This window comes from Diplotaxodon limnothrissa, linkage group LG1 (assembly GCF_057381915.1).
Source record: "Diplotaxodon limnothrissa isolate DT_005_m linkage group LG1, D_limnothrissa_male_GT1.1, whole genome shotgun sequence".
Lineage (NCBI taxonomy): Eukaryota > Metazoa > Chordata > Actinopteri > Cichliformes > Cichlidae > Diplotaxodon > Diplotaxodon limnothrissa.
Genome location: NC_140596.1, coordinates 6,331,331 through 6,343,978, shown reverse-complemented (window position 1 = coordinate 6,343,978; position 12,648 = coordinate 6,331,331). Strand labels below are relative to the sequence as shown.

General features: G+C 38.1%; 1 protein-coding gene across 1 annotated transcript in view; it reads right to left on the bottom strand.

Annotated features, from left to right (window-relative positions):
• itfg1 (integrin alpha FG-GAP repeat containing 1) overlaps nt 1-12,648 on the bottom strand; it is a 156,912-nt gene that overhangs the window by 108,561 nt on the left and 35,703 nt on the right. Inside the window, exons 8-9 of the mRNA XM_085351740.1 lie at nt 12,257-12,338; nt 447-547 (exon numbers count right to left, since the gene is read on the bottom strand). Coding sequence (XP_085207866.1) covers nt 447-547; nt 12,257-12,338 — 183 coding nt within the window. The remainder of the gene's footprint in view (nt 1-446; nt 548-12,256; nt 12,339-12,648) is intronic.

The window sequence follows — 12,648 nt, the reverse complement described above, 5'->3', positions numbered from 1 at the left end:
AAGTTGTTGTTATGGCTAAATGTTTTGTCAGATCTCCACGTCTGAACAGTACGTGTCTTTGTCTGCTTGCATTTACATTTTCAGTGTGAAATGAGAGTGAGTAAAAAGATAATAACATACCAAACAAGATATGCTACAGTTTAGAGTATACTAAAACACACAACAGGCAAAACTGCTTTTTGTTGTGCTACTCACTATACTAACAGTAAAAGTCATTTACATAGAAATGACAACAATCCTTTTCATCCACATGAGATCCAATCTATCTTTATTTTGGGAGTGTAATAAAATTCAAATTTAGAAAAGAGGACAGTCAAGCAAAGAAGTGAGGAAAACAAATGTAACAAACATTTGTTGTAACAAAGAATGAAGAGTTTAACAAGGATAAAAGCAAACTAATACATTTGAATGACTTCAAACGCATCAAAATATGGTCAGGTGCGTACCTTTGAGTCTCTTGAGCCTGACTTGGCTAGGTAGATGGTACTTCTTTGACAGCTTTTATCCAAACATGCAGGAAGGAGATGGTCCTGGTAGCCATCGCCATCTGCCAGAAACATACACAAAACGTTAAATCACAAAGCAACAAATTCTGATTGAACACAGGGTTATTGTGATGCTTTACTTTCTAAAGCTGTGCTATTTTCATATTTTTATTCCATTACAATGTCTCACTTTTTTTTCTCATGTAGAAGATGGATCACAGGAGCACCTGCTTGTTTTTCACAAGCAAACACAAATCTAAGCAGCACTTGTCTCTTTGATGCCTTTTAACAATGTCAGTAGAGTTGAGTATCATTTTCTCAACTGATTTTCATTGCTATTAATTATTCTAATCATGATGCCATGCAGGGTTCTGATGTACAAACAAGGACAGAGCCTCCAAAATCTAAACAACAGTTTTTCAAAGCACAAAACACTTGAGTGCACCAGGTATGGCTTTGCCGCACAAACTAAGTTAAAATAGCCCCAAAAAAAACCCTTATTAAACCATGCTGACTGAATCTTAAATGTTTCAACACATTTGCATCAGCAAGGATAGACAAAACTATGGGCACTAATAGAACTTCTTATAATGTTTTTGTTGCTTTTGTTATAAGTCGTCTGTCATTTGTTGAGTAACATGAGACTGTTACTCAAAATCTGTTAGCAACAAATACTGAGAGGATTTCATTGATTGATGACACCATGGCCATTATTAGCTGTGCTTTTAAATTTGATTCTTCATCAGTTCTCTCATTGATTCTTGATCAATTTACTATGTGAAAAAAAAAGGCCAAAGTGCCAAAGCAGCTTTTTGGCGTCAATGAAAACAGCATAGAAGATGACTAGCAAAAAGCCTCCATATGACTCAGGTGTGAAATGACTCGAATAAGTTTGATTTCATTGCTGCTCAATGCGGCATCTATCAAGGGAAATGGTAAGCTTGTATGTATTGAATTTTGATGAACTGGAAAATATCCTGTTCCTCAAATTCTAATATGAGTTTGTAAAAAAATGACACAGAATTGTGTTATTGTCCAGTTCCTTACAAATATCGAAGTAAAGTCACATTCCTTTGACTTGCACGAGTTTAGGACCTTTTCTCCTATTGCGGATATTTTGACTTGCCAAAGCACAGGGATCACAGGTGCGCTCAATAAAAATAATCAGCACTGAATTCCAATTGAGTATTAAATCTTCAGAGCCTTGCAATGATACAGGCATGCTTGCTGAATTATTAAGAGGAGATTTAGTAAATTAAGTGAAGCCATCATCACCTTCGCTACTTACACCTGTGTTCTTCTTGTTGTAACAAGAAATCTTCCATAACTAAACAATTTACTTTGGCTTAAAAGCACACATCAAAACACTAGAAAGACACAAATAACAAAAGGTTTGAATATCAAGTAAATGGTTTGTTGCACAGCTTCTAACATTTTGCTGGGCCAGTTCATAAAAACACACCACTTGCTCTGTGTTCATGGGTTGGCATGTATTGACACCAGACATAAAGTGGTGAAACTGCTTCCAGCCTTCTCATCGCATGGTTTATCTGAATTTGTTTCAACAGGACAGAGCAACACTCCCAGACAGATGCTGTGCCATGTGGAAGGAGAAAACTGAATGACATTGATGATGAATGACAGTACAAAGCAGGGGAGGAGAAGAAGCTGAACATGTCTGTCAGGGGCAACTGAGCAAGTGACAGAGAGGGGGGAAAAATAAGTCAGATAATTAGATGCACTACAAAACAGAACAAGTCTAAAGGTCATTAAAGCCAAGTTTTCTTTAAATAATGCACAAAATATCAAAACATTTCCTGCTGTGATGCAAACACACACTCAATTTTATTTATATAGCGCCAAACCACAACAGCAGTTGTATCAAAGTGCTTTAAATTGTGAATAGTAAAGGTAGATGTATTTATTTCTTATAATTTTTAATACTGATGGCTGATAAAATTTCAACAAAATAAACATTAAAAAAGGTGGAGTTTTTTACACTTTTAAAATATAGCTTATTTCCAGATTTTAAAATTGGCTTCTGAGTAGGCAATGATACATTTCTTTTCTTTTCTGTCTTATTTAAACTTTAATATTGATGAAATATTACAGTTTCAGACTACCAGAGGCTTAAGTATCATCATCTTTTGCAGCCTTGGTGAGAATGTTTGCTTATGTTTACTTCTCCCATCGCAGCCAACACACTCAGGACCTTCTGTTGACGTAAGACCGTGGTACCATGTGACAGAGAGATACAGGAAAGTATTCTTTAATGCATAATCCCAGTTCCATGCAGTCTCTGGAGAAGATGTGGAGTTGGAGAGGTGTAGGCATTTGAAAGACGGGCAGGTCCTATCACATAGAATGAATTGTAGGAGGCCAGTATTTTGGGAACGTGACCGCTATTTGTTAATAAATGTCGGTATATGCTAGTCATTACTGCATCCCCCAATGTTGGAGAACACAATTCCAGCAACTCTAGCTCAGTTAGCACACAACCAAGCAGAAGCTGCAAATATTGACATAAAAATAATACAATGTATTATTAGGTGGAAAGCAAAAACATGGTTTTAGGTGTGGGCAATGCTTCTGATTTATGTCATCACTGTGGGTGTAATAGAAACAAAGTGAAATGCAGAAAATGAACGCATTTGGACATTTCTGCAGTGTGGGATGTCGAGAGGCTGTAGGGAAAGAAACAGGAAAAAAAGAGACTGTGAGAGAAAATGAGTGCAAATTTAGTCCTACAGAGGATGTCACTCGCCACTCTGCCTCTGATGCTTACTGTCAGTTCTGCTATACACACAAACACACCCCAACATTAGCTCCCTCTGTCCCACCTGCCCTCTCCTCATTGAATACCTTCTTTCATCTATCTACCCATCTGTCTCTTTTATTTATGTTATGCTCTCCTTCACCCGTCCCCTCTTGCCCTCCTCCTCTTCTAGCTCACATGATATTCCTTCCTCAGTCTCAAAAGTTTCTTTTCCTCAGTCTGTCTTTCCTCTTTATTCAACCTCATTCTCTCCTTCACTCTTCCCTACCTACCTCCCTCCCTCCCGCTTTTCATCTCCCGCTACCACTGATGATGCATGTTGTGATGTAGATTGGATGAGAGAGTCGCAGAGGGAGGAAACTGCAGGTATGGATTGAAATGGAGAAGGCAGTGAGGAGAGGGGAAGTCTGGAAAGGGTTGGTCAGAGAAGGAGGCGAAACAGAGCTAAATAGCTAGAGAGAAAGAGAAAAAGGAGAGGATATACAAAGACTGATGGTATCCACTGTGACCTGATAGGATTCATAGCACACACACACAAAACAGCAGCAATAACTATGCAAATCATAATATGCATCTGCACAATAATTCAACAAGAGTCCTTGAGTCATTGTCCTGTGTATATGTTTGGCAAGTATCTGCATGCTATGCTGTATATGCTAGGAGTCTATAGGAAAATGGCCCTAGGCTTCCTTGCTTTATGACCTCAACAAATTTTTGGGCTCAATCACTAGTCATAAAGCACAGGTGTCGAACTCCAGGCCTCAAGGGCCGGTGTCCTGCAGGTTTTAGATGTGTCCTTGATCAAACACAGCTGATTAAAATGTCTAAATGACCTCCCCAACATGTCTTGAAGTTCTCCAGATGCCTGGTAATGAACTAATCATTTGATTCAGGTGTGTTGACCAAGGGTAATATCTAAAACCTGCAGGACACCGGCCCTTGAGGCCTGGAGTTCGACACCTCTGTCATAAAGAATACCGAATTCAATTCCCTCATTAGGTTAGAAAGGTAGACGAACCAGAGTATATTAGATTAGGTATTGGATGACTGGATAACAGCTTGTGACTAACAAGTTATCAGTCAATGAGAAGCAGTGTCAGTTTCAGTGTGATTCCCCTGCATTCATGATGGATGGCTTTAAAATCTAAGACACCAATAGCATAAGTGCCCAGCTTGAGGCATCGGGATTTCAGTCTTTGATCATGACACTGTAAGCACATGCACGCATCGTGATAAAACAGGGCCATATAAGATGAAAATTATATCTGACAGGTCTATAGAGATCTCCCAAACAAGATAAATGTAAACTGTGACTTATCTTTTCTTATTATTGTGTGATTCACTTTGACTGAGGGATAATCACGCTGTAAGCTTTGAAGCTATTGTTTTGATATTTTAGTTGCTTTAGGGAACTGATGCCAAATGTTGCCAACTGACATCTTGACTGGCTAATACCAGTCCCTGTCTGCCATTTACCCATGGATCTATATACAATCATCATTAAACCCATTGAAAATAGTGAGGGAGAAAACAAAACAGAACAAAACACATCTTCAGGAGGTTCTGAAGCTACCTGTGTTTGTTTTATTATTATTTTAATAAATCAGCACTGCTACTTTTTACCTCATGACTCATGTAGTAAGTCTGTGTTATGTCTATTACTGTGGATATAAGGGGGGAAAAACTAACTAAACTCTTATACAGAAAGCACATACACAACACTAAGAACATGTGCAACACAATCTAAAATTAATTCAAAAATTAAGTGCTAATTAGTGTGTAGATTGTTGTGGGTGAGTTCTTCTAATTGAGAGTGCCACTTTTTCATAATTACTGTGCAGCAGACACTGGAATAAGAAAGAAGAACTCTTGGGCTTCTACCTTCAATGAAGGACACTTTTGTGAGATATACTTTGTAATTTGCATCAAATTGCATATTAAAATGTGCAAATGAATATCTGAACTTGGAAACCGTAAACCCAGGAGAATAAATCTTTTGCATTTGCATTGGAATATCTCTAAATGCAAGGGATGTCACTAAATGGTGCCTGATTAGGAGATTTTATTTTTCCAATTGCCACATTTTCACTTCATTAACATGGTCTGGAGGGATGTCTTTCACATAAACATAGATGCATAATGTTAAGCAATATTGCTTATACAACCCACTCTGATCCTGACTAGCCCAGCAGCACTTCACTACCTCTGTTTTACAGGTATATCCACTTCTCCTGGAGTCTGAGACAAAAGGAAAGTGATGGAGAATTTGAGACTGAAAAAGCAAAGCGAGTGCGATGGCAGAGTAGACTGGCTGAAAACAAGACAAGACTGCCAGTAAAAGAAAGAAAAAACACACAGACACAAAAGGGGGGGGGGGGGGGGTTTCTGTGAAAGGTATGCAGTGGTTGAAGAGAGAATGAGGCAGAAAAGAGGGAGCAGGCCAGAGGTTGGATGTAGCACAATATAATAAGATGCGTGGAGAAGAAAATGCCTGGGGGGAGAGCGGAGAGAAATAGGCTGTTAACATACCGACTTACCTGCACGCACACACACACACATACACGTTGTTGAGCACACGCATGCACACACAGCATGATGACAGCTTTTCCAATTTTAAATATCACTTCCAAACACATTCCCGTCTCGCTGTCTGAAATATCTCCTATCCTAGTGAGCTGCTGGTCGCTGAGCCGCCTCCCTACATCCTACCTGCGCTGACGCGAGCTGACACACTCGGTTGTGGGACTTCGTTGTGCTTTACCTAATGATGAATTATGCATTGGCCGCTGTCACTTTGAAAAATGCAATTACCTCAGTGATAAGGCAGATGGGCCTGTTTTGTCTGGCATATGCTGTGCATCTATTAAGAGTGTACTGCTGGAAAATGAACTGCAAGCACACAAACATGGATGTGTGAACAGATTCCCGTACGCTTTCATGAACAATCGCATACACATGCACATTAACAAGTGCACGCACGATTCAAGTTTAGCCAATGTATGCTGTCTGGGCATGCTGCTCAGACACTTGGATTCAAATTTTTCGCTCCTGTTTGGTATTTACAAGTGTGCATCATTTTGCCCGTGTGAGTTGAGTGGTTGAAGGCAGTGCCGTTTCTGATGGGACAAAGACGTATTATTTGGTTCCAGTTTCTTTCACTTTTAAATTACTGACACACGTATTTTCACAAGACTATTACTTAACCTTAAATCTCTGCCCACACCCAGAGGTGATGGTGTAGGCCAGAAAGGTTCCAGTCAATAAAGCGAAGATTTGTGACTTTTGAAAGTAAAAAAATGTGTTCTGGTCAGAAGCCAAACTCTAAAGCAAGGGAAAGAACCTTAAGCACAAAGCTGAGTTTTGCTAGAGTGAGCTGAAGAAAATAAACTTTAAATCAAATTAAAAAGCCAAAATTGGGGCATTTCTAAACAAATCTCAGACTCAGATTTTTTGGATGCATGTACTATAGATAAGGGAAAATGACTTGAATGTGCAAAGAGGGAAATTATGAGCCATTGTATTTTTTTCCTTATGCATTTTCAGTCACAGCGGACACTTAACCCTTCGGTGATGATCCTTTGGTGACAAGACACTAGAATAATTTGCCATTTGAGAACAGGTTACCTCATGACAAAGATGCAGTAAAGCACGTACTCACCAGTAACAGAACTTTCCAGCCACCAAACACAATGCAGTAATGATAAGAATTAATTGTCTTTTCTTTTTCTTTTTTTATTACTGTTGCTATTGTTATGATAAAATATTTAATATTTTTAATAAAAAAAGAAATTTTAAGAAACAGAAAATGACAGAAACATGTAGAGAACAGACAGGACAGCAGACACAGATGTAAATCTATGGGGGAAAATCTGGTGGAAGACAGAAAACCAGAGGTAGAAGGGTAGAGTGAGAATTGACATTGTGATGTGTGATGGAAATAATTCCCACTCCAAATCACAGAGGGATGCAATGCTGCTCTATTTCATTCTCTCCTCTCTCCTATTGCTTTTATTATCCTCCCTGCCATCTTTCCTCCTCCGTCTGCAGATCATCTACCTTGGCTCTTTTTCTATATTTCACCCTTTTTTCCACCTCACTTCATGCCACCTTTGAAATGTGCCATTTGCCCTCACTCTTTCCTTTTCCACTTTCTCATGCATTTAAGTTTTTAAGGTAAATTCACAAGGTGCTCATTAATTAACCTAAGCGGAAGCTGGTCAGAGAGACTCACAGGAGGGCCGCACACAGAGAAACAAACGCTGCAAAATAAGATTGACAAAGTGAGACTGGATGGCAGAAACAGACTGGATCAGGTACGTAAATCTCAGCAGGTAGATAAAGAAAAACCATTGGAGCACACACAAAAATGGGACTTACATGACTTTGGCAATTTGTATAAATAACAAAGATGAAGTAGAAGAGGATTTATGTCAATACTGTCATCACTCAAGCTGCATCTATTTGTAGAATTTACAGGTAAGAACTATGTTTTCTTCAAGCTGAAATAAATCAATTTTGGACATTTGGCACTAAAATATAATACGTCTTCTTTCAGGTTTGTGGTTATTTTTGTCAAATACAATCTCCTCTGAATTATACTGCGTTCACTCTCAGTGGCACAGAGCATCTCTCTTTGTATCAGTGTCTTTTGCATCTCAGAGCCCAGAGACAAAACCATAGGTTATAATGAGGAATGCCTTTTGAGCTAACATCACCTTATACAGCATGACTGATGGAACCTGAACTAAATGTAACAATTTATTCAGTTATTTCTTTTAAACACCATTGCTTCATATATTGTAAAACTAATCATAACCACTAAAGTAAAATGAACAGAGTAAAGTGATGCTTATAAGAACACTCAACAAAATAACTAAACGGATTAAAAGACAGAAAAAGGGTGATAGCTGGTCTTCCACTAGTGTAACAATCTGTGACACCCAAAGCTGTTTAGATGAAGAACAGACGGCGATGTAAGAAAACAAGAGCAGAAAATTAGTAAGCCGTAGATAGGAGATACGGAGTAGATCAAGAGAAATAAAGAAAGACACTGACAGCTGAAGAGGGGCTAAGTGAAGCAAGACAAACCAGGACAATTAAAAAAAATCCCTCTGTATTCTGAAGGCATCTTTTTGCCTGGACTTGGCAGATTATTAGAAGCGTGACCCTTAAAGGCTTCTCTCCACCAGTTAACAAGAACAAGATGTGGAAGTGTGCATTTCCAAACTGAAGGAGAAATTATGATTTTTTTTAAAAAAGGAAAAAAAATTATGTCAAGATAAGCTATTAAAAAAAACTTCTGAGATAATAAATTCAACACGCGCGCAGATTCCCTCAACACAAAGACACCCACATGCAGCCACGGCATATAGGTCATTTTCCCTTTGGCTCATACAATATTGTCAATTTTGGCACAGGGAGTTTGTTCACTAAATATTTGATGGACACCCTTTTGCTGCAGTGAGATTAACACATTAATCTTGCCAATAAGGATGTGTTTATCAGTGTGAAGCCCTTCGTGCATGTGTTTGTGTTCATGTGCATGAGTACCGCACAAGCCCAAAAGTTAATTAAAAATGCATTGAACATTACACAGCTAATAGCAGAACATAACTCAAACTAAGTGATAAGGTTACATAGATTAAAAAAAAAAAAGATAAACAGAAAAACAAAACTAAAGCTAAAAGCCAAAGAGCCACAAACTAAGAGATACTACATGCGTGAGATTTTAAATGTACTCTTTAGCATACTTGTAATTTAATTTTCATACAAATATCTATAGCGCTATCCTGCCAACTTACTTAATATTCACTGCCTGGCTCACAGAAGAGGGTGCATTTGATTGTTTTGAATAAATACAGCAGAAGAAATGTGTTGTCAGCATGAAGCAGCAGACATAAAATCTAAGGAAGAAGAGACCTTACATGAATGAGCACACTGCATCGTTTGCCCTGAAGACATCAAGTGGCCCCCATCTTGAAGCTCCTCAATTACGAGGGATGCGTTTGATTTCTTCCTCTCTTATGCATAATCTAACTCGCCTTTCTCAAAGACCACTACAGCAAGAAAGAATGTGATGATGGATGCGTAGTGATCTCTGAGAAGTGCAGTTCCCATGATTGGGAAAAAACACGAGGAAGAAAAAGTCTGAACTGAAGCCAGAGTATGCTACGGGGATAGCATCTAACAATACAAGATGATTCTAATATAAAAGGGGAAAAAAGATTTAGTAGAGGTGGTTCAGCATCTTCTCAGGATGCCTCCTGGGCATCTCCCTTTGGAGATTTTTTGGGTATGCCCAGTGGGGGCATACCCTCTCTCTCGCTGGAGAGATTATAATCCTCATCTGATCTGGGAATGCCTCAGGATCCCCCAGAAGGAGCTCGGAAAGTTGCTCGGGAGAATGATATCTGGACTACCATGCTTAGTTTGCTGCCACCATGACTTTGTGGAATCAGAAGGTTACAGATGGATGGAGAAAAACCAAACCCTACATATACATGAAAAAATAATATCTCTCTACTGCCTCTGACAAAACCCTCTTGAACTTTTGGCTGAAATTTCATAAAGTTCTGCAATGTATTTATTAGCTGGTCTCAGGTCGTGTAGGTTATTCTATCCACTCCTGTTATGCATCTTACAATAAAGAAACACAACCTTCTCTTTAAACTCTTACACTGAAATGAATTCACTTTTTTTTTAATCCAGTAAAACCAGCTTCCTGGTCATTTTTTTATTTTAATGGTTTACAATTTGCAGTAAAAATATGTAAGTTCAGCTATGGAATTTCTTGCAGAGGTTAAACCAGCAACATTTTCAACTGTGGCGTCAATTTTACATAAGCCACAAACCACTCTGTTCAAACAGATACTATGTCAATAGCGTCTTACAGTTCCTATATGCTTATCCTTTTCATTGCTAATGAAACTATCACAACTAATTATTGTTAGTGTGAGCAGTAAACTGGTCAGTTAGCCAATTTTCTGAAAACATTCTGCAACCATAGTAGTTTCATGGTAATTTAAGTTATTTTAACAAGTATAATAATGAGAATAATAATAACAAGAAGAAGAATCATAAAAAAAAATAACTACATGGCATCTGTCAAAAACAAAGTGACTTAGAGATGTAAGCAACAGAAAGAGAGAAAGAAAATAATTATTGCATTATATAAAGTAGTATAATCTCATATAAAAGTAAGCGCAATCCTGAAATACTCACTTGTAAAGTTAAAATAAAAATCAGTCTAGAGTCTTTTTTCATAATGGAGTCCAGAGGATCAGTCTACCATGGTTTCAGTTCAAGAAATTATTAACAGAGTTGTGTAGGAGGATCTCCTGCTGCTTGCAGGTTCAAAATAGATTGGCACATTGGAGTGAGTGAGTTAGTGTTATTGGAGTCAAATCAAAATCAATTTGAGATTCATCCAAACAAAACTCCATGCTTCAAGAGAATCTGACATTGAGACAGAGTATATAATGAGCCAAGGACCGAAACACTTCACAAGTGTTAAATTACAGTTACTGGTGCTCAAATAATCCCACACTAATGTTAAGACTAAACAATATTTAAGATGTTCAGTTCGATCAGATGTTTCTATATCAGTTTTGTAGTATTGCTTCCAAATGAGCCAGCTTGATAACTTTGACTCTTCTCTATTTGAGCAATCATTCACATACTGTAATACCCAGACTACAGAGCGCACCTGATTAAAAGCCGCATGCTCTAATTTTAGAAAGAAAATCAATTTTGTACTTGTACAGGCCGCACCGGATTTTAAGCCGTATGCATTTCACTTGTAATCTGAGATATTTACACAGAAATATTACACGTGAGGATTTTTAACGTTTAATTTAATCCGTAAGGTAACATAAACATGGTAACATAAACATACAAAAATACATACTGCAAATGCTTTTTTTCCGCAAACAGCGCCTGTAACACGGCTACCTTTAAATATACGTATGTATCAGTAACACACAAATTACGTTGCTTATGTTTTTTTTACGGAACAGTGCACAAACAACATTACAACGTCTCTTAACAACCGGTAAAAATATATACCGTATATATACTACTTATCAATTTTATTGGTCTACTGTTACCAGGCAAAATGTTTTTGGCCGCATGAAAAAAAAAAAATGCATTAGCTGCACGTCAGTATAAGCCGCAGTGTTCAGTGTGGGAAAAAAGTAGCGGCTTATGACCCGAAAACTACGGTGCTTTCCCTTTCATTTTACTTTGTACATCATCAGACTGGTAAATGAAACGGTTACTTACTTTTAAAAAACAAGCACAAGAAGGCACCAAAAGACAATGCTGCCCTAACTGAGGTGACAGCACTGTCAAGATGACCAGCCAACTTTGTGGCATGCAGGCTGCAGCCTGGAGATTAGCGAGCCAGCAGAGATTTGCAGCGGATAAATGTAAAGCTCATCTGAACAATGAATAGCGCTGGCCAAGATTGTTTGAAGGGATAAGATGTCCACAAAAATCTGGCTATGGGATTATGAGTGTGTATAATAGAGTTTTATATTGTAGTGTGTGCCTGCCACTGTGCATGGATGAGATTAGCCTGCCAGTTAAGGAATGAGCATATCTGGGCTGTAAGTATTTGGAAACAGACAGTGAAACTGTCAAACCTCAAAACACAACATAGTCCTGTTTGATAGCCTTTGAAGCATCAATGCAGAAAGAGCTTTCAGGACTTCAGGAGGAAAGGAAGGGATGTAACAGACACACACCAGGACAAATTTCAGTACAATCCAGCCTCGTCCACACAGTGACTAAATGTTGGGAACTTTTATGCACCTTGACTGCACATATTGTCATTACACATTGTCTTCTTCGATTTTTGTTTTGCTCCATTTTGGCTCTGTTCATATGGCCCTGCTACTGAAAGTATATCCCAGTGCTAGGTTTCAAACCGATAACTGTATCACATTTACACAAAAACACAGCAAACAAGCAAATGAAAAATCTTTATAATTCTCACCAAAGTCCACAAAGGAAGACTGCCCAATAATTGTGGTTTCGTTTGGCTTTGACATGACGTCAGTCTTGGTGAAGTTCCCGTCCTGATAGATGACAAATGGACAGAAAAAACATAAAGAACAACTCAAATGTTTAGTCAGAGATCCAGCAATAAAAGACAAGTCCAGTTTACCCCTCGCGTGTACCATAAAAAGCTGTAATGTTTCTGGAAAGCAAAAAGTAAAAAGCTTGCTCTTGTTCATGCACTCAGTAAAATTTCAAAATATATGCATAACGCTTATCAAGCAAAAACTTCGTTTTAATCTTATTAGAAATGTTTGATTAAATGAAACAAAAACAAGATAAAAACACGATTGGTTTATAAATTCTTGAATTACAGGCCAAAATATGCTT